Source organism: Schistocerca americana, chromosome 6, assembly GCF_021461395.2.
Source record: "Schistocerca americana isolate TAMUIC-IGC-003095 chromosome 6, iqSchAmer2.1, whole genome shotgun sequence".
NCBI classification, from domain to species: Eukaryota; Metazoa; Arthropoda; class Insecta; order Orthoptera; family Acrididae; genus Schistocerca; species Schistocerca americana.
In genome coordinates, this window is record NC_060124.1 from 80,286,584 (window position 1) to 80,314,378 (window position 27,795).

Here is a 27,795-nt window from a genome sequence, read left to right on the forward strand (position 1 = left end):
TAAATTAAATGTCTTAACTAACAGTTTCATTAGAGAGCTATTTCGTGGAATCAGCTCTTCACTACAGTATTAATTTTGTTCTTTTCTATTGGGTACTAAGTAAGAAAATCATTTCCTCACACCAAGGTTTACAAAAATAATCTAGACAGTTCTGATAAATCATCTAAAGATATCATGGAAGTTATCCTGCAGTCTTTAATTTCTTTGTGAACATGCTGTAGTAGCGAAAGTGTATATGGATGAAAATACACTTGCCACACACAAAACAATGAAATTCTAAACAAAATTTGAATGTTAGTCACTGTTTTCAGTGAACTTCAAATTTTACTTCAATATTACCCAATAAACTATTCCCTCCTCGATCTTTGAATTAGTTATCAAGCAGTTCAGCTAACTTTAATAATCTCTTATGGTCTTTATTAGAATAAATTTTACTGTTTTTCATTATGGTATAGCATCAAGGTAGATTTTAGGATTCAGACCAGGAATACTGGTCCTTCTCATTAGTTGCTTGATTTACTTATCTAACCAACAACACTCATCTGTAGCACCACGGCCTCTGAAACTTTTATTCTCTTCTAGCTATAACTGCTTATCGTCTATGTTCCACTTCTGTATAAGGGTATTCTGCAGGCAAATACCTTCAGAGAGACTTCCTAATGCTTAACTTAACACTAAATTTCAACAATTCCCCTCCACAACCTAGAAATGATTTTCTTGCTACAACCAGTCTAAATTTTATTTTTGTACCCAAGTAGTTCACTCACCCACTGCTTGTAGCACCTCATTTTCTAATCTAATTCCCTCAGCATTGCCTGATTTAATTTGGCTACATTCCATTAGCTTTATTTTACTTTTGTGGTTCATCTTATATCTCCAGATCATTGAGATGCTCTTCAAAGTTTTTTGGTGTGTCTGACAGAATTACAGTGTTGTCAGCTTATCTCAGAGTTTTTATTTCTTCTCAGTGAACTTTTAATTCCATTTCCAAATTTCTCCTCAGTCCCCTTTATTGCTTGTCTGACCAGGTCCTGCAGAAAGTGCCATCAATTCTGCCTCTAAGCTGGTCATAGGTTGTGTTCCAAAAATGAACAGCTTAGAGACAGAAGTGATGAAACTTTCTGCAAGACCTGACCATTATTTTGCAGGACAGTGCTCAAGAACATACAGTGCAAGCTGTTACTGATTTGTTTGACTGATGGGGCTGCTAAGTGCTATACCACCTACTGCACTCCCTTGACTTCAGCCCTCGTAAGTTCAATTCGATTTCTAAACTGAAGGAAACACTTCACGGCACTCGCTTGAGAACTGCTACAAATTCGTCGGGCAGTAGACCGCGCTGCTTGAACTGTCAACACAACTGTCACTGCTAAGAGTATCCTACAACTTCAACATCCCCGGCAACAGGTTATAGACAATCTGGTGACTACTTTGAATGTCGGTAAAACTTTAAAACACGTATCTATTTTGTATGAGCTGTAAATAAATAGTTGCCAGTATTAAATTCCCAAACCTAGTATATACCCCTTTTTTGATGTGTAGTTGTGAAACATGGGCTATGAGAAGTAAAGGTATCAGTAGAGTTCAGGCAGCCGAGATGAGAATTGGTTGTAGTATACAACGGCCTTTTGTTAAAGTTTCGAGAACATACCTTCACCGAAGAGTCAAGCAGTATATTGCTCCCTCCTACGTATATCTCGCGAAGAGACCATGAGGATAAAATCAGAGAGATTAGAGCCCACACAGAGGCATACCGACAATCCTTCTTTCCACGAACAATACGAGACTGGAATAGAAGGGAGAACCGATAGATGTACTCAAGGTACCCTCCGCCACACACCGTCAGGTGGCTTGCGGAGTATGGATGTAGATGTAGATGTAGATTGGAAAGACAGGGAGCGATAGAATCTGAAATGAAATGATGAAATATGAAAACCACCTCACGTTGTAAGATTCCAAGAAAAAATAATCTTGCAGTGGCTGAGATGCCCTGGACATACACAATGCATGGATGCTGACAGTGTACCAAGACTACAATGTGTGATTTGAAATATAGAAAGGAAATAAAATTAGACAGTAACGAGAGGAAAAAACTACCTTTATTACCCATTATTAAAGCTGTCAGTGGCTCAGTAAGGCGTTCAATGTGAATCAACAAAAATTTTTGTTTATTTTTGCAATACCCCAAAATGTCTGACAGGTAGCAATGCAAGTTTTAAATCCAACCTAAAACCTTTCTTTTCTGGACAACTCCTCCTATTCCGTGGATGAACTTTTATTTAAAAGCTGGTAGCCCCCCAAAAAACAACTAATTTTTAAATGTAGTTGTATGATTAAGACTGAAAAATTACATGTTCATTAATGTTAATGCTAATAACCTATACTTGTCTTTTAAACTGACTTGTTCTATATCACTGTGACAAAAGATCATTCAAATGCTCTATTGAACATGTAACTAACTAACTCGGACTTGTGTACAGTGGATGTCATGAAATCTGAATTGAACAAGGTGTACCCAGGACAGCATGGAAGAGGGAAAGCAGTTTGAGGGGCACGTTTGGTGAACAAGCATTGTTTGTTGACCCATCGAATAGGTGGAATGGTGTTGGATGATGATGATGATGATGATGATGATGATGATGATGATGATGCGGCAGGCTGTTTCATATCCCATTATCAGAAATGGAGTAGGTGGCATCACATGTGTGAAAATTAACTTCATTCAAACTGAATGGCAGAAATGAAAGCTATGGGTGAGATAGAAATGGAGATGTAGGAAGCAGGGAGAAAGGATGAGGTTGTTCTGGAAAGATAGAAACAGGGCGAACACTGGACTGGAGTGGAGAGGAGAGAAGCGAAGATGAAAGAAACTAAAGCAAATTGAGACTGTTAAGACTGGATAGAAAGCGAGGAGTAAGGACAAACTGAAGAACCAAGTTATCACTCTTGCGAATTTGCCCCTAAAGAACCTGGACGATAAATGAAAGCTCCGCAAATCTAAGCCCAAGCCTAATTACATCTATATGTATAACTCCACTGGGCAACTGTATTGCACTTCATGTGACCAGATCTTCAAAGCAAAGTTTGGTTTTGCAAGCCACATTCGAGCCCACCACAATACGGACTGAACAACTGATGGAGTCGGTGTCACCGGACACGGCGAGGACGACATGAGGGTCTTCCATCAAAGATGAAAGCAGGCTGTGAAGTTATCACAGTACGACCATAAATGAGAGTCGTGTCGACACCTGGCCAAATGTGTAACCTGTGGCCGGGATTCTCGTGAAGGCAATTGTGTGCCTCTTTCTACCCACTGTATCAACTGCAATGGCGATCATGCCATCTCCTGAGATTGTCACATGTACCTTTATGAGTGGGCTGTCCAGGAGATCTGGGTGAAGGAAAAAGTGCCTTACCCGGTCGCTCTAAAGTTATTGGCTAGTCCAAAACCCTGCGTTCTACCGTCTGGCACCTACAGTACGGTTCTCACTACATCTCGCTCCACAAAGGATATGACCACGCAGACATTCAACCTCAGATTTAGGTCCTTGTCTCCTCATCCAGCTATGCAACAAGCAACCGGCAACCCAGAAAGGAATACTCCTGCGAACCAGAAAGGCTCCAAGAATCAAACAAAGGGAAACAGTCTTGTCCTTCACCAACTCTGAATCATCTTCAACAGTATCATCACGTGATGCCCTCACCTGGCTGACCTCTGTGTTACGTGTTACCGGTGCACACCATCAACCATTTTTTCTGTCCTGGACTCCACAGACCAATAGAAGGAGAATGCCAATGCTCCTGTAGACCTCATGGAGCAGGACCCTCCTGCCTCTGTGCTCTGTAGCAGAGAGTCTTCAAAGGCTGGCACTCGGCAGCTGCCGAGGTGACGCCCCTTCATTTCTTCCTCGCCATGTCTCTCCTTCAGTGGAACGTTCGCGGGTTTTGACCCAACAAAGAGCACTTACAGCTGTTCTTAGAATTGCTGCGTCTGCTTGTACTCTGCCTCCAGGAAACAAATTTGCATACTCACGACTGCTTTGAGCTCTCGGATTTCTTCCTTGTCCACTTTGACACCCTCCCCTCCTCTGAGGATGGCATTCTGTCTCAAGGGGAAATCACGCCGCTCATCTGGGATGACATTCATAGTTAACGCATCTCCCTGACTACCCGACTCAAAGCTGTTGCAATCTGCATTTTTCTTCCTCACTTATCCTTTTCCCGTTGTACAGTTTACATCTCTCCGTCATTCAGTGTCACCAGGACCGACTGAGACTTCCTCCAGCTTATAGGGCAACTCCCTTACTCTTTTCTGCTACTTGGTGACTATAATGCACACCATTCCCTTTGGGGCTTACCAAGAACCTGTCAGAGAGGTGCCCACTTTCCTGACCTTCTACATCTACATCTACATGACTACTCTGCGATTCACATTTAAGTGCTTGGCAGAGGGTTCATCGAACCACAATCATACTATATCTCTACCGTTCCACTCCCAAACAGCGCGAGGGAGAAACGAACACCTAAACCTTTCTGTTCGAGCTCTGATTTCTCTTATTTTATTTTGATGATCATTCCTACCTATGTAGGTTGGGCTCAACAAAATATTTTCGCATTCGGAAGAGAAAGTTGGTGACTGAAATTTCATAAATAGATCTCGCCGCGACGAAAAACGTCTTTGCTTTAATGACTTCCATCCCAATTCGCGTATCATATCTGCCACACACTCTCTCCCTTATTACACGATAATACAAAACGAGCTGCCCTTTTTTGCACCCTTTTGATGTCCTCCGTCAATCCCACCTGGTAAGGATCCCACACCACGCAGCAATATTCTAACAGAGGACGAACGAGTGTAGTGTAAGCTGTCTCTTTAGTGGACTTGTTGCATCTTCTAAGTGTCCTGCCAATGAAACGCAACCTTTGGCTCGCCTTCCCCACAATATTATCTATGTGGTCTTTCCAACTGAAGTTGTTCGTTATTTTAACACCCAGGTACGTAGTTGAATTGACAGCCTTGAGAATTGTACTATTTATCGAGTAATCGAATTCCAACGGATTTCTTTTGGAACTCATGTGGATCACCTCACACTTTTTGTTATTTAGCGTCAATTGCCACCTGCCACACCATACAGCAATCTTTTCTAAATCACTTTGCAACTGATACTGGTCTTCGGATGACCTTACTAGACGGTAAATTACAGCATCATCTGTGAACAACCTAAGAGAACTGCTCAGATTGTCATCCAGGTCATTTATATAGATCAGGAATAGCAGAGGTCCCAGGACGCTTCCCTGGGGAACATTTGATATCACTTCAGTTTTACTCGATGACTTGCCGTCTATTACTACGAACTGCGACCTTCCTGACAGGAAATCACAAATCCAGTCGCACAACTGAGACGATACCCCGTAGGCCCGAAGCTTGATTAGAAGTCGCTTGTGAGGAACGGTGTCAAAAGCTTTCCGGAAATCTAGAAATATGGAATCAACTTGAGATCCCCTGTCGATAGCGGCCATTACTTCGTGCGAATAAAGAGCTAGCTGTGTTGCACAAGAATGATGTTTTCTGAAACCATGCTGATTACGTATCAATAGATTGTTCCCTTCGAGGTGATTCATAATGTTTGAATACAGTATATGCTCCAAAACCCTACTGCAAACCGACATCAATGATACAGGTCTGTAGTTCGATGGATTACTCCTACTACTCTTCTTAAACACTGGTGCGACCTGTGCAATTTTCCAATCTGTAGGTACAGATCTATCGGTGAGCGAGCGATTGTATATGATTGCTAAGTAGGGAGCTATTGTATCAGCGTAATCTGAAAGGAACCTAATTGGTATACAATCTGGACCTGAAGCCTTGCCCGTATCAAGCGATTTGAGTTGCTCCGCAACCCCTAAGGTATCTACTTCTAAGAAACTCATGGTGGCAGCTGTTCGTGTTTCAAATTTTGGAATATTCCATTTGTCTTCCCTGGTGAAGGAATTTCGGAAAACTGCGTTCAGTAACTCCGCTTTAGCGGCACAGTCGTCAGTAACAGTACCATCGGCACTGCGCAGCGAAGGTATTGACTGCGTCTTGCCGCTTGTGTACTTTACATACGACAAGAATTTCTTTGGATTTTCTACCAAATTTCGAGACAATGTTTCGTTGTGGAACCTATTAAAGGCATCTCCCATTGAAGTCCGTGCCAAATTTTGCGCGTCTGTAAATTTTAGCCAATCTTCGGGATTTCACGTTCTTCTGAACTTCGCCACCTTTGCTTTATGAAGCGGCCCATGTTAACCTTGACCGTCATTCGTTTCCTAAGGACACTACTCCAGCCTCAGTCTGTCACCTCCAGTTTCACGACCTTCACATGGAACGTCACGATAGTACCTTTGTCTACACTGATGGCTCTTGGACTGACCGTGGGGTCAGGTGTGCCTTCGTCATTGGCACTCGTGTCTTTCTATATTGGCTTCTGGCACATTCCTCAGTATTTACAGCCAGGCTCTTCGCCCTGTATCGGACCACGGAGTACATCCGGCAACACAACCTTTCCAATTGTGTCCTCTGCTCAGACTCACTCAGTGCCCTCCAAAGTCTATGTGCGTTGTACACTGCTCATCCCTTAGTGCAGCGGGTCCAGGAAAACTGTCGCTTGCTCATTCTTTGTGGAGCCAGTGTTGTGTTTCAGTGGGTCCCTGGTCTTGTTGGTCTGCCAGGAAACAAGCTGCTGACGCAGCTGCCAAGGGTGCAGTCCTCATACTGAGCCCGTGAGTACCTATATTCCCCCCATATGATCTCTGTGTCGCCGTCTGTCAGGAAGTGGTGTCCCTTTGGTATTGCCAATGGTCCTTCCATCACAGGAATAAACTTTGGCTCATTATGCCTCTCCCAGCACCTTGGACGACCTCCTCTCGGCCCTCCTGCCAGGCGGAGATTATTTTAACTTGGCTGCATATTGGGCACTGCCTTTTTAGCCATCGTCATTTGCTAAGTGGCGCTACTGGTGCTACCACACCACTTTGTATACATTTCACCCAAATTTTAACTGTCGTGCCACTTCCTGCTGGAATGCCCTTTTTTAAACAATTTGCGTTCCAGCTTAGATTTGCTGTCTGATTTATCAGCCGTTTTAGTGAATGACGCCTAGGCCGTCGACCACGTTTTACTTTTTATCCCTGAAGCAGTACGGCAAAGGCCATTTAGTTTTTAGTTTTGGACCTCCATTTCTGCATGGTGTTATTTTTAGCCCTTTTTTCCTGTGCCTGTTTTTTGCTGTCTCCTATTTTGTCCATTGAGACTGAAGTATAGTCGTTTAACTCCTCTCTGTGTTCGTGTTCTATAGTTTTGACTTGGGTGTGTATGACTCCATTTGTCTTTTGCGCCCTAAATCAAAAGAAGACAAAACAAAACAATGCCTAGTTTCCTTCAGAAATTTTTAAAAGACCAAGTTTTCGAGATACGTGTGGTTTCTGCTGTGTCGGACACCTTTATCCAGGAAAACGGTGTCCCTCAGGGTTCTGTCCTGAGCGTCGTCCTCTTTGCTACAGCCATTGACCTTATAATGGCCTGTCTTCCACCAGGCATCTGTGGCTCCCTTTTTGTTGACAGTTTTGCCAACTGTTGCAGTTCTCCATGGACCTGTCTCATTGAGTGGAGTCTTCAGCGAAGTCTCGATCATCTTCTCTCGTGGAGCATTGACAATGGCTTTCATTGTTCCACTGACAAAACCATTTGTATGAATTTCTGATGGTGCAGTTGGTTTCTACCACCGTCTTTGCATCTTAGGAACATTGCTATTCCATTCATTGAAACCACAAAATTCTTTGGACTCACACTCGACAGGAAACTTTCTTGGTCCTCCCAAGTGTCTTACCTGGTGGCTCGCTGTATGCTGTCCCTCAAACGTCTACGTGCCCTCAGTGGTACTTCTTGGGAGCAGGTCGAACCAACCTCCTCCATTTGTGCTGATCCCTTGTCCGTTCAAAACTTGACTATGTGTTTCATTTATGCATTGCTCTTGCGCCGTCTCAATACTATCCACCATTGTGGCATCCATTCGGTGACAGGTGCTTTTTACACCTGTCTGGTTGAGAGTCTGTATGCAGAAGCTAGTGAACCAACACGGTCCTACCGCTGTGACTTTCTCCTCAGCAGATATGCATGCCGTTTGCCTTCCGTGCGTGGCCACCTTCTCGTATGACTACTTCGATGACTCCTTTGATGGCCAGTATAGGGCATGCCCCTCTTCTCAGTTATGTCCTGGAGTTCACTTTCGGCTCTTGCTCTGGCAGCTTCACTTCTTGCTACTTGCCACTTTCCAATGGGTGTGAACCCTTCCCCACCTCGGCTTCGTCTGCCAGCCCACGTTCAGCTTGATCCTCATTCGCTTCCTAAGGACACTACTCCAGCCTCACTCTATCACCTTCAGTTTCGTGACCTCTCACTGAACTTCGCGATAGTACCTTTGTGTACACTGATGGTTCCTGTACTGACCACGGTGTTGGGTGTGCCTTCGTCATTTGCACTGTCATTTTTCCGTATCGTCTACCAGAACACCGCTCAGTGTTTACAGCAGAACTATTCACCCTGTATCAGGCCGAGCAGTACATCCAGTGACACAGGCTTTTCAATTGCGTCATCTGTTCCCACTCTCTGTGCCCTTCAATGCCTCTGTGTGCTGTGCACTGTCCATCCCTCAGTGCAGTTGGTGCAGGAGAGCTGTCACTTGCTCACTCTTGATGGAGCCACTGTGAAGTTTATTTGGGTTCCTGGTCACATCGGTCTGACGGGAAAGGAGGCCGCTGACACTGCTGCCAGTGCTGCAGTTCTCTTACCTCGGCCCGCTAGTTTTTCCACTCCTCAGATGATCTTTGTGTTGACGTCTGTCAGGAGGTGGTGTCACTTTGGCATCACCACTGGTCCTCCCTTCGAGGGAACGGGCTCTGGACTATTAAGCCTCTCCCAGCAGCGTGGACTACGTCATCTCGGCCCTCTTGCTGCGAGGAGATAATTTTAGCTAGGTTGCGTATCGGGCACTGCCTTTTTAGCCATCTGTGTTTGTTACATGGTGCTCCCCCAGCAGTTTATTCTCATTGCCCTGAACCTTTGATGGTCCACCATTTTCCTATGGAATGCCCTTTTTTTTTTCAGCACTTTCGTTCTCATTTGTGTTTGCCATCTGAGTTATCAGTCGTTTTAGCAAACGATGCGCGGGCTGTAGATTGAGTTTTATTTTTCATCCATTTCAGCAGTATGGCAATCTGATCTTTTGTTCAGGACCTCCGTTTCTCTACAAAATATTTTATAGACCTTTCTCCATGTCCCTGTTTTTAGCTGTCATCTCTTCTATCAATTGGGATTAATGTGTAGTCATTTTTAACTCCCCTCTTTGTCTTCGTGTTCTACAGCTCTGACATGGGTGCGTATGAACCTAGTTGTTTTTGTGCCTTAAAACAAAACAAAACTCTTGCGAATTTGGATCCTCTGCCATTGGAACTTTGACTCCAGTTGACTTGAGAAGTTAAGAGTGCATACATCCCTGCTGTTATCTTCCATGGCATGTTAAACTACAGGTTATTGTGCAAACAATCTATCTGTGACCATTCATTTGGAGTGATATCTCCCAAGGAAAGGTCCCCAGTGTTGGGATTGACTTTTTGTAACCATTTTGTCCCTGCTCCCGGTTTACGTAGTCATTCATCAAAGTGTGCACTCGTATGCAAGTATTTGACGTAAAAAAATTCAGCAGGATGCTCTAGAGCTGTAAAAAGAAGATTGTTATGCACAGCCATGGTGTGGCATAGTGATTAAGATACAATCATGAACTCCTGAACGTCATACGTTTGAATCCTATCAGATAGGTTGAAATTTTAATTTTTAAATCTGGTCAAAATGATTTTGGGCACTTATTTTTATTCAATTAATTGGTTAAACACACACTTTTTTTTTTTTAATTTCTAAACCTTTGTCATGTCGCTTGAATCTTTTTATTAACTTTTCATTTGTACTCATTTTTTCTTCATATTGTTCTTGTTGTGACTTGGCAAGACAGCCAAGCCACTATGAGATAGCCGAAAGGCACGCGTTTAAGCTCACGCAGACTGGCGTGAAGTCTGGAACAGTTAAAGGAATAGAGACTAGCAAAAAAGGTACGTAGCTTCTGGAATACTTAACTTTAATCCATAATTGGTGAACATCGGTCTGACGGTACATGCATCACAAGATAAATAGCAAATGATAATGGCGCCTTGCTAGGTTGTAGCAAATGACGTAGCTGAAGGCTATGCTAACTATCGTCTCGGCAAATGAGAACGTAATTTGTCAGTGAACCATCGCTAGCAAAGTCGGCTGTACAACTGGGGCGAGTGCTAGGAAGTCTCTCTAGACCTGCCGTGTGGCGGCGCTCGGTCTGCTATCACTGATAGTGGCGACATGCGGGTCCGACGTATACTAACGGACCGCGGCCGATTTAAAGGCTACCACCTAGCAAGTGTGGTGTCTGGCCGTGACACCACAGTTCTTGTTTGATTTGGAATTTTGTTTCATGTGATTTTAGTTACTTTTATATATTAACTTTGATTTAATATTCTTCAACGTTTTCATTTTATATTTTTGTCCATCTTACTGCATTCATTATTTCTGTTCCTCATTGTTCATATATAATCGCTTCTTTTGTTGAATTCTTCCTCTACGTGATTTTGTTCATAGTGCAACAAGAATTTATGTTTTAAATGTTTCTATGACGATAACCAACCAAAAAGATTTAAAAGCACCTGACAAGGCTCAAACTTGCATACTTCTGCTAATTGGAATGTGTCTTAACCACTGTGTTCCCCAACCACTCTGGACAAAGACCGAGCGAGGTGGCGCAGTGGTTAGCACACTGGACTCGCATTCGGGAGGACGACGGTTCAATCCCGTCTCCGGCCATCCTGATTTAGGTTTTCCGTGATTTCCCTAAATTGCTTCAGGCAAATGCCGGGATGGTTCCTTTGAAAGGGCACGGCCGTTTTCCTTCCCCATCCTTCCCTCACCCGAGCTTGCGCTCCGTCTCTAATGACCTCGTTGTCGACGGGACGTTAAACATTAATCTCCTCCTCCTCCTCCTCCTCCTCCTCCTCTGGACAAAAACTTGTTTTTAAGGCTGTAAAAGCATCACGCGGAATTCTGTTTTGTCAGTTATTTTCAAATGAGGCTCCATTTTGATGAATGGTTCAATAAGTTGGTCCTGCCCTTGGGGACATCCCCTGTCAGTACTGACTCTGCCAATACAGAAAAGTGCAGTAAATGGAAACAAATTTAATTAAATGTAGGATCATCCACGAAACCATTTGTGTGGTCATAGTCATTACTGAGGCAGGCTTATTGATAGGTTGACGGGAAAACTGCACATTTGAGCTGCTCGCAGAGGAGGCTGTGCCTAACGTGGATATGCTTGTGAGGTTGTGTTGAAACACATTTTTTTGTAATAGCCCTCAATTTGATATGCCTATCTCCATCTTCAGTTTCTTCCTTCCTTTAACACCTGCGCACTGTGCTCGTTCTTAAAGAGGCTGTTTAAAAGTTCAGAAAATGTACTGAACACACAGCTGACACATCCAGAAATGTCTCCACTGATGTGGTCATATTAAGAACAATGTCTTCCTCATCAGCACTAAAAGTTTGACTGCATGAATCACATCACTGGTAGGACTATGATGTTACTGTTATGAGGACTGCATCTGCTAATCTCAATAGAACCCTTAAAACATTTGCATGTCGAAGTTTCCTTTTCTTAGCCTTGCCCACCTGTTACATCATCATAAGGCAGCATGTCTTATGTATATGCATTTAGCAACTTTCAAATTCTGAGTCAGTGTTAAATGTTGAGTGATGATTGGAAGAGGGAAGATGACACTTGCCCCTAATTCTCATTTAGTTCTTTGTGTTCTCCTTCGTGCATAGGAATGCAGAAATGTCACAGGTTAGCTTTGGTGGCAGTGTTCAGTCCCAGAACTGTGAGTCTTCGTTGCATAGACCAGGTGCAGTGCGCATTGCTAGCCATACTTGGTTTTTTGCTTGTCCAGATGTACAAGAAAAGATCAGCTATGAATCAGGTTTTTCTGATATATCAAGTAAAAAACTTTCTTTTACTTTTTGTAGTATTATAATTTTCAGTTTCCAATCATTGGTGAATGATACCAGTAAAACCTCAGTCTTGTTTTCTGATAAAAACTGTGACAGATGTTCAATACTGTGGGGAACACTGTATTTTTGTAATAATCACATTGTTATTTTATAGGCTCCTGATATTGCTTACACAATAAAAGGAGAGTGTGAAATTTTTGTTCTGCTTTAAAGGAAAGCTGCTGTATTGGGTCATTCACAGGAACCTGACTTTGAAGAAATAGGTATTCTGCACTTGGAAGGTTTGGATCCACTCAGTCAGCTGTTATTGTACAGTCACTTTTGTTTCTAATACCAAAACACATTTCAGTCAGAAGATAACATGTTTTTACTTTCTCAACTCCTAGCTACCATATATGTTATTGTGTATCATACTAAAAGCAGTTCTCTATTTCAGGGGCTCATTGTGGATCAGACAATTGAGAAAGTTTCCTTTTGCGCCCCTGATCGCAATCATGAGAAAGGATTTAGTTACATTTGCCGTGATGGGACAACTCGTCGCTGGATGTGTCATGGCTTCTTGGCCCTTAAAGAATCGGTAAGTAATTTTATTGTGAAGTGTTACATCATTAAGACAACACTTGTTCTCGGTGCGTGTGTTGCACTAATTATTTACGGAAATCCGTGCTTTTTACAGTATTCGTGTTTTCATCATGTGGTAAGGACTGTCAAGTAAAAGAATTGCACAGATGTAAATGACATTGATGTTGTAGAGCTCATTGTGACCCGAGATTACACTGACATCAACGATGATACGTCATCTCATCTTCAACGTCTCTGTTTCCATCAGGATACATATCGTGGGAAATACTTGGGGACAGCCTCTTGGTGTTGAGAGCCTGCTTCCACACATTGCTCCCTGCTTATCCTGTATCTCTGTTAAACGTGTTAACACACGTTCTAATTCCCACATCCTCTTTGATGACCGAATCCCAGTAGGTTGAAGCATAGACTGGAATTGGTATCTGCTGAAACAAGAGGTTTTGTTTATTTGTAAGGCTGTCTTTGTCAATTGTGGATTTTTTTGGGTATCTGTACTTGATGTGCTGCTGATGTTCAGTACTGTACTCACAAACAGTTAGAGTAGAACATCCCATATAGCTGCTACCATTTTCTTATGGAATCCTGCAATCACATGGAACTCCTGAGGTCTTCACTATCCTTCACAGGGCGCAATAGCTCTTTGATTTTCTTTGGAGTCCAAAATACAATTTTATGTAAGATTCGACCAGTTCTGCTTGATGATGATGCTTCACAGAACACGAGGAACCTCATGTGCTGATCTTGTCGCTTTGATTGACTGTTTTGTCTGATTCTCTTTTTTCTGTATGAATCAGAGCTTCAAGCACAGCTTTCTTTTGGATAGTGAATGAAAACTGAGCCCTTTGCAACATAAATCCATGTGGGACGGTTTATGATATACTAAGTGGCCCAGTCAGTTTGCCTAGCTTTCTATAACATCTAAGAAGGGTAGCTTCCCTTGCTTCTCCATTTCCACGGTAAACATTATGTTTGATATATGCAGTTCATGTGATCAGTGAATTTCTGGAATGTTTCCTTGCCTTAACACTACAATGCCCAATGGAGCTCAGTTGACCATTAAGGTTTTTATCACATTTTAAATTGCTGCTTCTGTGTACAGAATGCAATGGTACTTCATATTTACTGTCTTTAATTTTGCTTTTTATTATTTTTAAACAATGGAAAGTCCAGGACAGAATAACAACAGTATAATGGAAAGGATAGATCACTACTCACCACATATAGGTGGTGTCGAGCCCCCCCCCCCCCCCCCCCCCCCCCCCCCCCCCCACACACACACACACACACACACACAGAGTGAGAGAGAGAGAGAGAGAGAGAGAGAGAGAGAGAGAGAGAGGCATTTTAATGACTCATTCCTTCCCCCTCCCTCCCCCCATGTGTATTGTTTATATGGGCTCACCATACAAAAATAAGGGACACAACATTACAAGGTCCATATACGAGTAATTGCTTACATTTTCATCATTTGTTTTGTACATCATATAATGACAGGTGACATGTTACCTTAAGAATTACTTAGCTGTTCACTAATTATGCTTTTAGCCTGTCACAAATAAGTAGTGTTTTACTAGACACATCTCTACCAACAACTCTGTGTATTAAGAGAATCTCAGTTGCTATTTCTGCATATCGTTTTGGTTACATATTCATCATGATCAGTGTTCTGCAAAAAGGCAGGTTTTCACATGGTAGTTCTCCAGGCTGTCCGGTCTTCTGCCATCCTCTTCAGGTCTGCATAATTTCCTCTTCCCTTGTGTATAATCTTGTATCTCCTTCTTCCTCTGTCTTCTCCCACAAACAAATCCTTTCAAAGCATCTGCTAGCAAGCACTCCCTTTCTCAATGAATGTCCGAAACAGTTCTTTTGCCTTTCTCTTAAACCTTCAGCAGACATCTTCTCTCACCAACTCTTTCCAATAATCTTTCATTACTCACTCTTTCCATCCAGCTTGTTCTCTCCATTCTCCTCCACATCCACATCTCAAATGCTTCAAACCTTTTTTCATATTAACGTATTAACCACATGCAAATTTTGTGTATGTCAAACAGCTCTCTCTAGTTTTGTTTTGCTTGCACAGTACTACTTGGCAAGAAGTTCCTTCTCCTCTGTCTTGGCAATCAAAAAGGGCGAAGTACAGAATTGCTGTGGGTGAGAATTCCTGATTATTACCATTATCTCAACTAAGTTTTCATTACGAAAAATCGTTGAGCGATGGTAAAGCCAGTTATCAATGAGTACAAGGTGTGACCAGAACTAGAATATTGTACAAAAAATATACAGGCCAGCGATCTACCACGTCGATGCCAAATTTGGTGTTATACAAATTGCTTGTTTAAGGAATTTTCTTTTCTGCAGGCTCATAACTGTTACACTGGAGTTCGTAGAACTAAGAAGCAACCCATTTTTCTTAGTCTTCCATTGGCAAAATGTTAGAGTAATGCCATTGGCATTGTAAATAATGCTTGAATGAAGTACATCCTGTCCTTTTCTCACTGATGATGGCACTTGCTTTCTACTCCTGTTCAAAGTGCCAATGGTGCTTGTATCCCTCTTTTTAAGCTTGTTTGCCAACTTGAGAGAACTAAAGAAGCTCCTGATATAATATTTCTCCCCTTTTGTAAGTAAGGTTCTGCGGAACATAGCATAATGTGTTCTCCCTGGCTAGTATCTGCATGTCTCGTCTCATCTTTTCCCAAGCAAGAAAAACCATTCACAATATATCTGACTTTAACATCTGTGAGCAGCCAATACTTCAATTTCATTTTCAGACAGGCCACTACGGTGATACCGATCTGTTATAGTTACTAGTCAAATTGTTGTAACAACAGACATATGCGCAACAATTGTACACGCAACATTGTATTAAATTTATCGTTGCTGATGAACAGAAGTAGTGAGAGAGAGAGAGAGAGAGAGAGAGAGAGAGAGAGTAAAATTCCTTTCTGTGAGAAGCAGTTAATTGCCCACCATTGGGAATAAATGGTAAAAGTATAATTATCTTAAAATCTTTTAGTTACAGAGCAAAACCGATTGACGTCTACTGGGAATTGTAATGTTTAGGTCAAATCATAAAGGTAAAGATAAAAGCAGGATGGGAAAAGGTGAGCACAGTTAACGCAATGTCTCCATGAGAAAAATTGGTCATAACTAGTGGTAATGGTGAAACCGTTGTCATTCCATCTGTCACGTAGAAATATAGGCACCATTAATTTTGTTAAATATTTGACCAGTTTATATGTTGGAGAGACAGTTCTGTATTTCACGCACACCAACTGTCAGTAGGACCATGAATTAATGAGGGTGTTCACTGTTTATTAGCAGACTGCCATCATATTAAAAAGTTGACTGGTCTGTCTTCTGTGTGTATTTTATTTATTAATCCTGGCAAGGTAATGACCATCAGGCCCACTTCTACATTTAACAAGGAATTCTACAAATTTTAAATTTGTTCCTAATATCACATGTTATTGGAAGACTAAACAGCCTTTGTTGCCTTGGAGCAACTAGTCACAAATTCTGCTTTAGAATGTGTGTCAACAACTTGAATACAGATGCTGCCTTTGCTCTCAGCTTTGTGTGCAAGCAGGCAGTTGATACTGAGAGACATAACATGAATGTCGTGTATAATACGTGACAATGATCATAATTAGTGCTATGTAATTTTCAGTCACACTGTTACTACACAATCATCCGTGTTTATATGATTGTGTTACTACTTCGGCAGTCAGTAGCTATGACAGTGGTGTATTTTGTCAAAAAAGATTGTGTTTTCATAAAGAATCGATGTGGCAAGTGCGCTAAGATTTAATACAAGTAATCTGTCACAAAATTCTTTGTGCCTATAACATTTGTGAGGCTGTCCTTGACAGGATGACAAGAGAAGAAGTGGGAACTTTTACAGTATTTCACACACACCAGCTGTCAGTAGGACCATGAATTTATATGAAGGTTTTCATTGTTTATTAGCAGACTGCCAACATATTCAAAAGTTGACTATACTCTGTCGTTAGACAACAGTCCTACCAAGTTTACACAAGGATAAAAGTATCTGCATACAGCTAATGTAGCAGCTTTTTAGATGGGAATACTCATATTGTGTTACCAGTGAAAGAATGCTGGTGGGAAGGCAGAAGTGATATAGGTGTACAAGGAGCCTACGACAAACCCTTGGACAGCTGAAGTACTACTTCAAAGGAAAGAACAAGAAGTGTTCTTCAAGCGTACTGTGTTGGTGAAGTGGCTTGAAGAGTTTAAAGAAGGGGGAGATATAGAAGAGCACTACTGTTACCTGCATGTAGAGTGAAATTGTTCTTTTAGTGCTATCCGTGTGTGTGTGTGTGTGTGTGTGTGTGTGTGTGTGTGTGTGTGTGTGTGTGTGAGAGGGAGGGGGGAGGGGAAGAGGGGGGGGGGGAGAGAGCAGTCGTTGCTTGCCTGTAGATGACCTCCCAAGAACTTGAAATGTTTAGTTTTTAAATAAGTTAGGAACGTATGTGGCTAGCAGCTAATACTTAAAATATTTTGTTTCATAAACAATTCATAACTATATGTGGTTTTAGGGAGAACGGCTCAGCCATGCTGTTGGCTGTGCTTTTGCAGCTTGTTTGGAACGGAAACAGAAGAGAGATAAAGAATGTGGGGTAACCATGACCTTTGATCCTAAGAACTCCACTTTCACACGTTCTGGAAGCTTTCGGCAAGCTTCATTAACAGAACGTCTCCAGGACCCTCAGGAACTGAAGCCCTCTGGTAAGTTAGTTTTTTGACCATTGTGATTGTGACTGTGTCATCTAAGAAATAGTCCAACTGAAAATTTGTAGGTGCTAATCTTTGAATAGGCATTAATAAAAGGCAGCATTTTGGAGACATTGTCATCTGAAGTACTGATACAGATGTTCAGGAGCTGACTGTCACCTCATATTTGTTTTGAGTGAGATACAGCATAGTGCACTTTGTTTTGTAAATGTCATTGCCATTGTACGGAAGAATTGATTGAAAATGAATTGAGATTGACTTCAGATCACTCAACAACTTTCCGCAATATTATCTTAAATATAACTCACTTGTGCATTTTAATTTAATTGACATGTTTGTCCAAACCTTTGAACAGATAAAGTTTGTGATGGGTGTGAATGAAGTAGGTGTGTAAGGTTTCTGGGAAGGAAGGCATAAAAAGGAAAAGAGGAAGCTTGTTCTAGGAGATTTATACAAGAATGGGGCTAGTAGATGTAGAGGAAGGTGGTTTCAGGTGAAGTTAGTCCATAGTTTTACTCCTGCACAATGTGGTAAAAAAAAATACTGATAGAATCCAAAGCGGAATCGGAGAACAGTGGAAGACTTCATTTTGGGGATGGGGCAGAGGCTTACTAATTGAATGTTACTTCAGAACACTTTAAGGGAGATTGTAAAGAAATTAGGACAAGGACATACCAGGTAAACTAGAAAATTAAGGGGGAAAAGTCTGTGTGATCATTGAATGAAATAAATAAATATATAAATTGATAATTTGAAGGTGGGTGTGATGTAAACTAACAATAAGAGAATGTCCCAAATTTGATTTCATGTTATTAATTTTTAATATCTTTCTGCAATGTAACTATTGTGATGAACAGTATTGTAGAAATCAGCTATTTTATGTCAGATAATTTGCAGTTCTCTTGCCTGTTGACAGTAACTAATGTTTGTCAGTAACTCCTGAAAGAGAGAGAAGTGTGGAAGTTACACACTGTTGTTGTTTTCAGTTTACAGGATACACATTACAGTTTATAGGGATGGTTCAATTACATTGTTTTGCCATCTGTTTGCGTGTGGCCGGTCACAGCACTGTTAATGTAAGTTTACTGTCAGAAAGAGAAAGATGTAAAAAATTAAACTTAATAAACAAAGAGATCAATCGATAACAGAGCTAGAGGCCAAACCTCTTTGTGTTGAGCCAAACTGTACTACAATCCTGTTAATTTAATTGTTGTTGTCTGTTTGTATAGAACCACCTCCAGTGCGTCCAGCATTTAACCCATATGCTATTGAAAGACCCCATGCTACCCCTTCGATGCTGCAGCGGCAAGGATCATTCCGTGGTTTTGGGCAGTTGGCTCAGTCATCACCTTTCAAGCGGCAAATGTCATTGCGTTATGGTGACCTCCCGTCGACGCTTGAAAGGCAGCGTTCCCTCAGTTTGGAAGGGTGTGATCTCCGCAGACCTCCCCCTGCTGCAGGTAGGAACTTGATTATCAGCTCCAACCAATAATTCTGTGCACAAAAAAATGTATTAAATTATTAAATTTTAGTATTTTAAACATAGCTGCGCAACAGCAACGGTTCCACGTAATAAAATAATAAACAGCCGACCAGTTGCAATGGATAAAGAATTCTTTACCTAGGTTTCAACAAATTTAAATTTGTCTTCTTCAGAAGGTGGCAATTTTACATTAGTATGGACTGATGTATCATCGCCGTTTTTACAAATGCATAGATCCATTTGTCAAAATTAAAATATAGCCCTAGAAATAGGGTTTGTCACGTAAATATAAATTAATACATGGATGTTGCAGAGCTCTGCAACATCCATGTATTCTTTATCCATTGCAACTGGTCGGCTGTTTATAATTTTATTATTAAATTTTGTAAGGTTAGTGATGAAAAGAGGAGCAACAAGCCATTTACACACATTTTTAATGAATGGGGTGGTTGTTGTTGTTGTTATGGGTGTCTTGTGTGAATGATTATTACTGGGATATATTGGACTTTAGTTATCAATTTTCTTGGGAATTACTTTTATTTTCAATTTTCTTGAGTGTTATTTTTATTTACTTGATTGTGGTACACATTAAGAGACAGTTTTTTTTTATCCAGGAGTGTCTGACTGAAAAACAATATTTCTAATTTGACATCTTGATTGGAAAGAAGTTGGCTTTGACATTGTTTCTTGACATTGCATAATTTTGTAAGCTACAAGGTATGAAACTTCCTGGCACATTAAAACTGTGCGCCGGACCGAGACTTGAACTCGGGACATTTGCCTTTCGCAGGCAAGTGCTCTACTGTATGATTACACACCATTTGGTGTCAACATTGTTTGTTGTGTTAGCATTTGCTTTCCCCCTGCAAAAGGTTAAAACGGAGAACAGAAAAAATATTTTAAGTTTCAGTATGTTAAGAATGGCCATGAGCAGTCAACTATTTTTAAAATAATGCAAGGAATGATATAGTGTCTGTATTGTTACTGTTCCAGTTCTTTCCACACACAATTCCTGAACCAACACAGGTTGTCGCAGCAGAAATGGTCAATGTTCAGGGATGTTACAGAAATGATAATTCTAAGTAAAAAGGTCTGGTAAACATGGGCTCTAAAATACATACCTTAAGAGCAATGAGCACTTGTTCATCTTTGCTACTGTGCAACACACCTCTTCTACTGAACAAGTGCTCAAAGCTCTTAAAATATGCATTTTAGAGCCCATGTTGACTAAATGTCCCCCCCCCCCCCCCCCCTTTCAAATGATCCTTCCTGTTATATCCTTGAATACTGGCCATTCCCTCAGGGATACGATGTATAGCCTATATGCAGCAATGCTAATAAACCATTGACTAAACATGAGAGCTGTATTTCTATATGAACTAATAAAAAACTCGGGAAATAAACTGAGATGGATGTGGATATTTCCAGATGTAACTGACTGCTTGTTACAGATGCAAGCAAAAATGTCAAGAATTCAGCATTCATAGATATGATTATTCATTCTTGTTCAGGAATCATACAATAGAAACAACAAAATTATGAAGTAAAACTCTGCAAGAGAATGCTTATAAGTAATGTCTCCAAATTTTTTATGTGAAAGCTCTAAAGGGTTTTCAAATAACACAAATGTTAGTAACATTCTACATTTTTATTCTTCGTGCCCACATATTTGCAGCCCTCTGCCATGGTAGGGCTCAGAATTATAGCTTGTAACATGGTAGTGTGTAATGTAACTAAGTTTATCCAAGAGAAACAGCATGTTGTAACAGAGTTACGTATTTGAAGAGTTTGTCCACACATGGAGCACTCTCTCCTTCAGCAGGACAATACCAGACCACGCACGAGGCTGTGACATTTGAAAAACCTGATGACTTAAGTTTGTCATCAGTCATTCTCCATGTAGTCCCAACTTGGCCCGCCTGTTTCCAAAAGTACTGTCTAGGACTTCACTTTGACAGTGATGAAGTGGTACAAGCAGAACTGAGGTAGTGGCTCCTTCAACAAAGCCAAACATTCTTCATTGACGTTATCAACAAACTGGTCTCTCATTGGGAGAAATGTGTTCGGCCAGGGTGACCATGTTCAGAAATAATTATGTGACCATGAAGAATAAAGATGTAGAATGTTGTTAAGATTTGTTTTATTTAAAAAGCTCTAACAATTTACATATAAAAAGGAGTTGGCATTACTTTTCAAAAAACTTAGTTACCATAACAGAGCCAACACACAAAAAACATTTAATATTACCATAATGTATCTCATTGTAATGAAAATGGTATTCACCAAGGCTTTCAGATATCCAAAATTAATCCACAAAATAGCAGCTCAAATAGTCTTGTTATTTGTTGTAATGTACATAGTTGACAATGTACTCCACAGTGGAAAAACACACAACAAAGAAACAGTATAAGGAATAGGATAGATTGCTACTAACTGTAAAGATGACCCACTGAGTTGCAGATGGGCACAATGATAGCACTGTACACTAGCAGCTATTGGCCAAAGCTTTCCGCAGCAAAACAAATCTGGCAGCTCCGTTTGGGGCTCTGGTCAGAGCTGGTAGTAGCGGCGGTGGCGGCCAAGTGTGCTTGAGGTGTGTTTGCTTTTGTGAAGGTGTCTGTTTTCTTTGTTGAGGAAGGCTGTGACCAGTAACTGCATGTGTAACAGTCTTTTCGTTGTACCTGTCTGCGACTCAATGGGTCATTTCTATGGTGAGTAGCAAGCTATCCTATTCCTTAAATTGTTGTTATTCCAACCTGGAGTTTCAGTTGTTTGACAAAGACAAAGTAGACATATGGACTCTGGGTTGTGCTTTCTGTCTGCCATTTGTCAGCTTTTGTGTTGCATTGTTCCAGGTGCATACTTTCATTTTTGTACTTACACAGTGTTCTATATAGGTAATGATGCAATCAAGCTTGATTCCCAGGTTTATCATGTTAGCACAGTGTAAGTGGCAAATATCCATAATGTATTTCATTAACTTCCTTCTTTGCCTCTGTGGCACAAAGTGAAAGTACACACTTGTGTTTCTTCGGGGTTGGACATTAGATGAGTGTTGTAATAAATAGCTAAGCTCCTGAGTGCTACATTTAGTTTATTTTACTCCCCTTCAAAGTTTTATCGTGCATGGTGATGACTGCATCTTCTGCAGATATAAAAGAACAAGTGTCCTGTTTGATTGGCTAGTCATTGGCATGTGTGTTAAACAGCAGTGGAGCAAGAACACTTCGTTGCAGAAGGCTGTTTTTCTGTATCCACCATTGGCTCCTTTCTTGTTATGTGGATAACAAAGAATCATCTCTTTTGTAATAAACTCTGAATGAATTTTACCACTCGTTAATCCTTTATGACATTGTGTACTTTCGTTATTCATTTCTTGAGATTGATTGTATTGTAGGCTGCTACAAGATCAATGAAAGCCATACCTGTGCCCTGCTTTTGTTCGTATCTATCTTCTGCGAGGTCCATTCCGTGTGTGTGTGTGTGTGTGTGTGTGTGTGTGTGTGTGTGTGTGTGTGTGTGTGTGTGTATTTTTGGTGGTGTCATTGAATTATCATCGGAATGCCCAGGCACACCTGCCTCACAAATGGGATGGTGGGGAAACAAGGTGACAGCACCATTTCATGTTTGCATCATAGTGAAGCAGTGGAGCGTCGTCATATTTTTGTTAGCTGGAACGTTTGAAACCAATCAAAATTCACTGTCAGATGGCAGCACAATGTTTGCTGATTATGAGAAAGTCCAGGCGGTTGAACACAAGTGTGCTAATGGGCAGATAAATTCAGATGGTGTAACAAATGTTCAAGATTTGCAATGCCCAGGATGCTCTGCCTGTGTAGTCACAGAGAACAGCATTGCGAGAGTTGATGCGTTAAGATAGGAAAACAGGCGTTTATGGTGAGTTTTGTGCACCAACAATGAACATTAGTGGTGGATCAGCTCACCATATTGTTCATGACATACTAATGTTCAAGAAAGTGTGTGTGAGTTGCGTTCCAAAACATTTTCTATCAGAAGTGAAAGAAAGGCAAATGGATGTGTGCAGGCCAATGGATGTGTGCAGAGAGCTTTTCGGCGGTATAAGGCTGAAGGGGAGGCATTTCCTCACTGTGTTGTAACAGGAGATGAAAGCTGGGAGCATTTTTAATTTACTAAAAGCAGCTGTTAGTGGCTCAAGGTCTTCTGATGATGAGTCCAGACAGCAATTCGTAACTGGTTACCCAAACGCTCCCAAGAATTCTTTGCATGTGGAATTGAGAAGCTTATCCATTGCTGACATAAATGTGTAGAACTTGGGTGGAGGGGGGGGGGGGGGGGACGACGACATCATTATGTTGACGAATAAATAGGTGTTGCATTCCATTCTTGTAATGGATTCTTTTAAAAAAATCCAGTTCTTTATTGAATGACCTGTTATATTAGTGTGAAATCAGAATATGACAACAGCATGACCTGCTGGAGTGAAAGCTAGCTGGTTCTCTAATAATGGTTCAATTAGCATAAATTGAAATGACTTTTTTGCTTGTTCTCTCTAATTTTTTTATAAAGTTGGTATTTTATAAAGTTGGTAGTAATGCTATATTGCCTTGGTCTAATTAACCTAATGCTTCCACAGCTATTAGCTGCCAACCATATGAAGGGTTTATCATAATTACTCGTAATAGTGGAAACTGACATGGTTGAAAATGTGCAATAACAGAAGCAAAAATTTTCCAATGAACATGAGGTGTTTGCAGAATAATTGAGTGTTGACCTGTGAGCTGCCACTAATGTCATTGCCCTAGGTAGTACAAAAGTATTTGAAATGAAAAATTCTGACATTGCCTCACCACAATGTGTTCTCAGTACAGTAGTGGGATTTATGAACAGATTGACGGGATGGCTATGGGCAGTCGTCTTAGTCCTGCTGTAGCTAACTTGTTTGTGAAGGTTTTTGAACAACGGGCGTTGCAGACGGCCAGTAAGAGACAAGCCAGATGGTATCACTATGTTGATGACATTTTCGTAGAATGGACACAGGAGCAGAGGAGTTGGATGCATTCCTGACACATATAAACAGGATTAATCCGAAAATCCAATTTACTATGGAGACAGAGAGTAATGGGCAACTGAATTTCCTGGATGTGTTTGTGATTAAACCTTGGGCCATAAGGTGTATAGAAAGGCTACACATACTGATCGTTTTGTATAAACACTCAAACCACCACCCTATACAGAAAACAGATGTAATAAAAACCTTGGTAGAAGAGGCATACAAAATTTCTGAACCTGTTTATTTAAAATATGAGATTGAGCTTCTACAGTCGACTTTCGTGAAGAATGGCTATTCTACAAGGAGATAGATTGAGCACTTTGCTCTAGGCAGAGGATCAGGAGCAACGAGGAAAAAGTCATCCAACGGCAAGGCTTTTCTTCTGTTCATTAGTAAGGTCACAGATCGCATTGGGAAAGTGTTGAGCAAGTATGGGGTGTAAACTATTTTCAGACCCACCAGAAAAATAAAAGAATATTTAAGATTGGCAAAAGATGCATGGCATCCTTTGGCTGCGGTGGGGGGTATATAAAATTCCTTGTAATTGACGGCAGGTTTATATCGGTACCACAAAGAGAAGTGTGAACACCCATCTTGTTGAACATAAGAGGATTTGCCACCTGGATCACGTGGATAAATTAATCATAGCAGAACATGTTTACCAGGAAGGTAATCATGAAATAAAATTCAGCAAGACGTGCATCGTGTCTAAAACCTCACCTTATTATGTGCACATGTGTAGAGAGGTTATCGAGATTGATAAATACCGTAATAATTTTAACAGGAAAGAGGAGGGTGTTAAACTGGACAAAATTTGGATGTCAGCATTTCGCCAGAAGCGTGACAATTGATTACTTTCAATCAAGAATGTTGGCATTACCAAGACAGTCTCATAGCCAACACCACATGATGGACAGTGGCTTCCTCTGCGCTGCCTATATAATCAGCACTTCCTCGAGTTCTCTTTGCAGTTCGCCGCTGTACCTCGGAGGGTGTCTGCCTCAGTCAGAGACAAAACGTCAGGGAAGAGTTTTATACCTTGATCACAGACTATCCTCCCGCAAGTTTAAAGTGAAGACAAGAGTGGCCGTGAAAGCTGATATTGTATGAAAAATTCACAATCGAGTCCCCGTTTAATATGATCCAAATGTCACTCGTAGCCCATTATTGAGGAAATTGGTACGTGCATAATGACGCCAGCACGTTTTGCTGCCAGTGTTCACTGCCTTATGTGCCAATAGAGTTTAAGATGGATATGTCGAGCAGGGAATGTAGCTTGGCCACCAACATCACTTGATCGCAATCCAATAAATTTTTCTGTCTGGGGCCATATCGGAAGCAAGCAAAGTGTGCACCACTCCCATCAATACAGTTGAGAAACTGAAGCAGTAGATCATACAGTCATGTCAAGGTTTATGAAATGGTCCAGGGGTGTTCGAAAGAATTCGTAACTTGCTGAAGAGATAAATTCACTATTACATCAAAATGAAAGACTTCACTTTATAACACCTGCATTAACAGGTATGAATGTACAGTACTTACAGCATGTAACTTGCTGATGTGGTATTGTAGGTCTTATTAAAGTGAGCCCAATTATATGGGAATTTTATCAAAAAGTTTATATTTCAAACAGATTTCTACTGACTGGGACACTATTTCAAATGTAGTCAGTGGCAGGTCGTAACCACATGTTCATCTTGCAGCTGCATGGTTTGCAGGCCTTTGTTTACTGGAATGTTGGTGCTTTTACAATTGTAAACTTTCACCCATATCAGTTTTTTCTATTGACTATCACACTTCCTGTTTTATTAGGTCCATTGCCTGCTGACAAGCTTGAAATATGACAATACAACAGTGTTACATATAAATATGGATACTTATATATAAAAACAAAGATGAGGTGACTTACCGAACAAAAGCGCTGGCAGGTCGATAGACACACAAACAAACACAAACACACACACAAAATTCAAGCTTTCGCAACAAACTGTTGCCTCATCAGGAAAGAGGGAAGGAGAGGGAAAGACGAAAGGATGTGGGTTTTAAGGGAGAGGGTAAGGAGTCATTCCAATCCCGGGAGCGGAAAGACTTACCTTAGGGGGAAAAAAGGACAGGTATACACTCGCACACACGCACATATCCATCCACACATACAGACACAAGCAGACATATTTAAAGACAAAGAGTTTGGGCAGAGATGTCAGTCGAGGCAGAAGTGTAGAGGCAAAGAAGTTGTTGAAAGACAGGTGAGGTATGAGTGGCGGCAACTTGAAATTAGCGGAGATTGAGGCCTGGCGGATGACGAGAAGAGAGGATATACTGAAGGGCAAGTTCCCATCTCCGGAGTTCGGATAGGTTGGTGTTGGTGGGAAGTATCCAGATAACCCGGACGGTGTAACACTGTGCCAAGATGTGCTGGCTGTGCACCAAGGCATGTTTAGCCACAGGGTGATCCTCATTACCAACAAACACTGTCTGCCTGTGTCCATTCATGCGAATGGACAGTTTGTTGCTGGTCATTCCCACATAGAATGCATCACAGTGTAGGCAGGTCAGTTGGTAAATCACGTGGGTGCTTTCACACGTGGCTCTGCCTCTGATCGTGTACACCTTCCGGGTTACAGGACTGGAGTAGGTGGTGGTGGGAGGGTGCATGGGACAGGTTTTGCATCGGGGGCGGTTACAAGGATAGGAGCCAGAGGGTAGGGAAGGTGGTTTGGGGATTTCATAGGGATGAACTAACAGGTTACGAAGGTTAGGTGGACGGCGGAAAGACACTCTTGGCGGAGTGGGGAGGATTTCATGAAGGATGGATCTCATTTCAGGGCAGGATTTGAGGAAGTCGTATCCCTGCTGGAGAGCCACATTCAGAGTCTGGTCCAGTCCCGGAAAGTATCCTGTCACAAGTGGGGCACTTTTGTGGTTCTTCTGTGGGGGATTCTGGGTTTGAGGGGACGAGGAAGTGGCTCTGGTTATTTGCTTCTGTACCAGGTCGGGAGGGTAGTTGCGGGATGCGAAAGCTGTTTTCAGGTTGTTGGTGTAATGATTCAGGGATTCCGGACTGGAGCAGATTCGTTTGCCACGAAGACCCAGGCTGTAGGGAAGGGACCGTTTGATGTGGAATGGGTGGCAGCTGTCATAATGGAGGTACTGTTGCTTGTTGGTGGGTTTGATGTGGACGGACGTGTGAAGTTGGCCATTGGACAGGTGGAGGTCAACGTCAAGGAAAGTGGCATGGGATTTGGAGTAGGACCAGGTGAAACTGATGGAACCAAAGGAGTTGAGGTTGGAGAGGAAATTCTGGAGTTCTTCTTCACTGTGAGTCCAGATCATGAAGATGTCATCAATAAATCTGTACCAAACTTTGGGTTGGCAGACTTGGGTAACCAAGAAGGCTTCCTCTAAGCGACCCATGAATAGGTTGGCGTACGAGGGGGCCATCCTGGTGCCCATGGCTGTTCCCTTTAATTGTTGGTATGTCTGGCCCTCAAAAGTGAAGAAGTTGTGGGTCAGGATGAAGCTGGCTAAGGTGATGAGGAAAGAGGTTTTAGGTAGGGTGGCAGGTGATCGGCGTGAAAGGAAATGCTCCATCGCAGCGAGGCCCTGGACGTGCGGAATATTAGTGTATAAGGACGTGGCATCAATGGTTACAAGGATGGTTTCCGGGGGTAACAGATTGGGTAAGGATTCCAGGCGTTCAAGGAAGTGGTTGGTGTCCTTGATGAAGGATGGGAGACTGCATGTAATGGGTTGAAGGTGTTGATCTACGTAGGCGGAGATACGTTCTGTGGGGGCTTGGTAACCAGCTACAATGGGGCG

At 41.6% G+C, this 27,795-nt stretch overlaps 1 protein-coding gene across 1 annotated transcript in view; it reads left to right on the forward strand.

The window, feature by feature from the left end:
• Positions 1–27,795, forward strand: part of LOC124619328 (protein numb) — a 238,225-nt gene that overhangs the window by 136,809 nt on the left and 73,621 nt on the right. Inside the window, exons 6-8 of the mRNA XM_047145637.1 lie at positions 12,561–12,701; positions 17,266–17,455; positions 18,691–18,921. Of these exons, the coding sequence (XP_047001593.1) occupies positions 12,561–12,701; positions 17,266–17,455; positions 18,691–18,921 (562 nt within the window). The remainder of the gene's footprint in view (positions 1–12,560; positions 12,702–17,265; positions 17,456–18,690; positions 18,922–27,795) is intronic.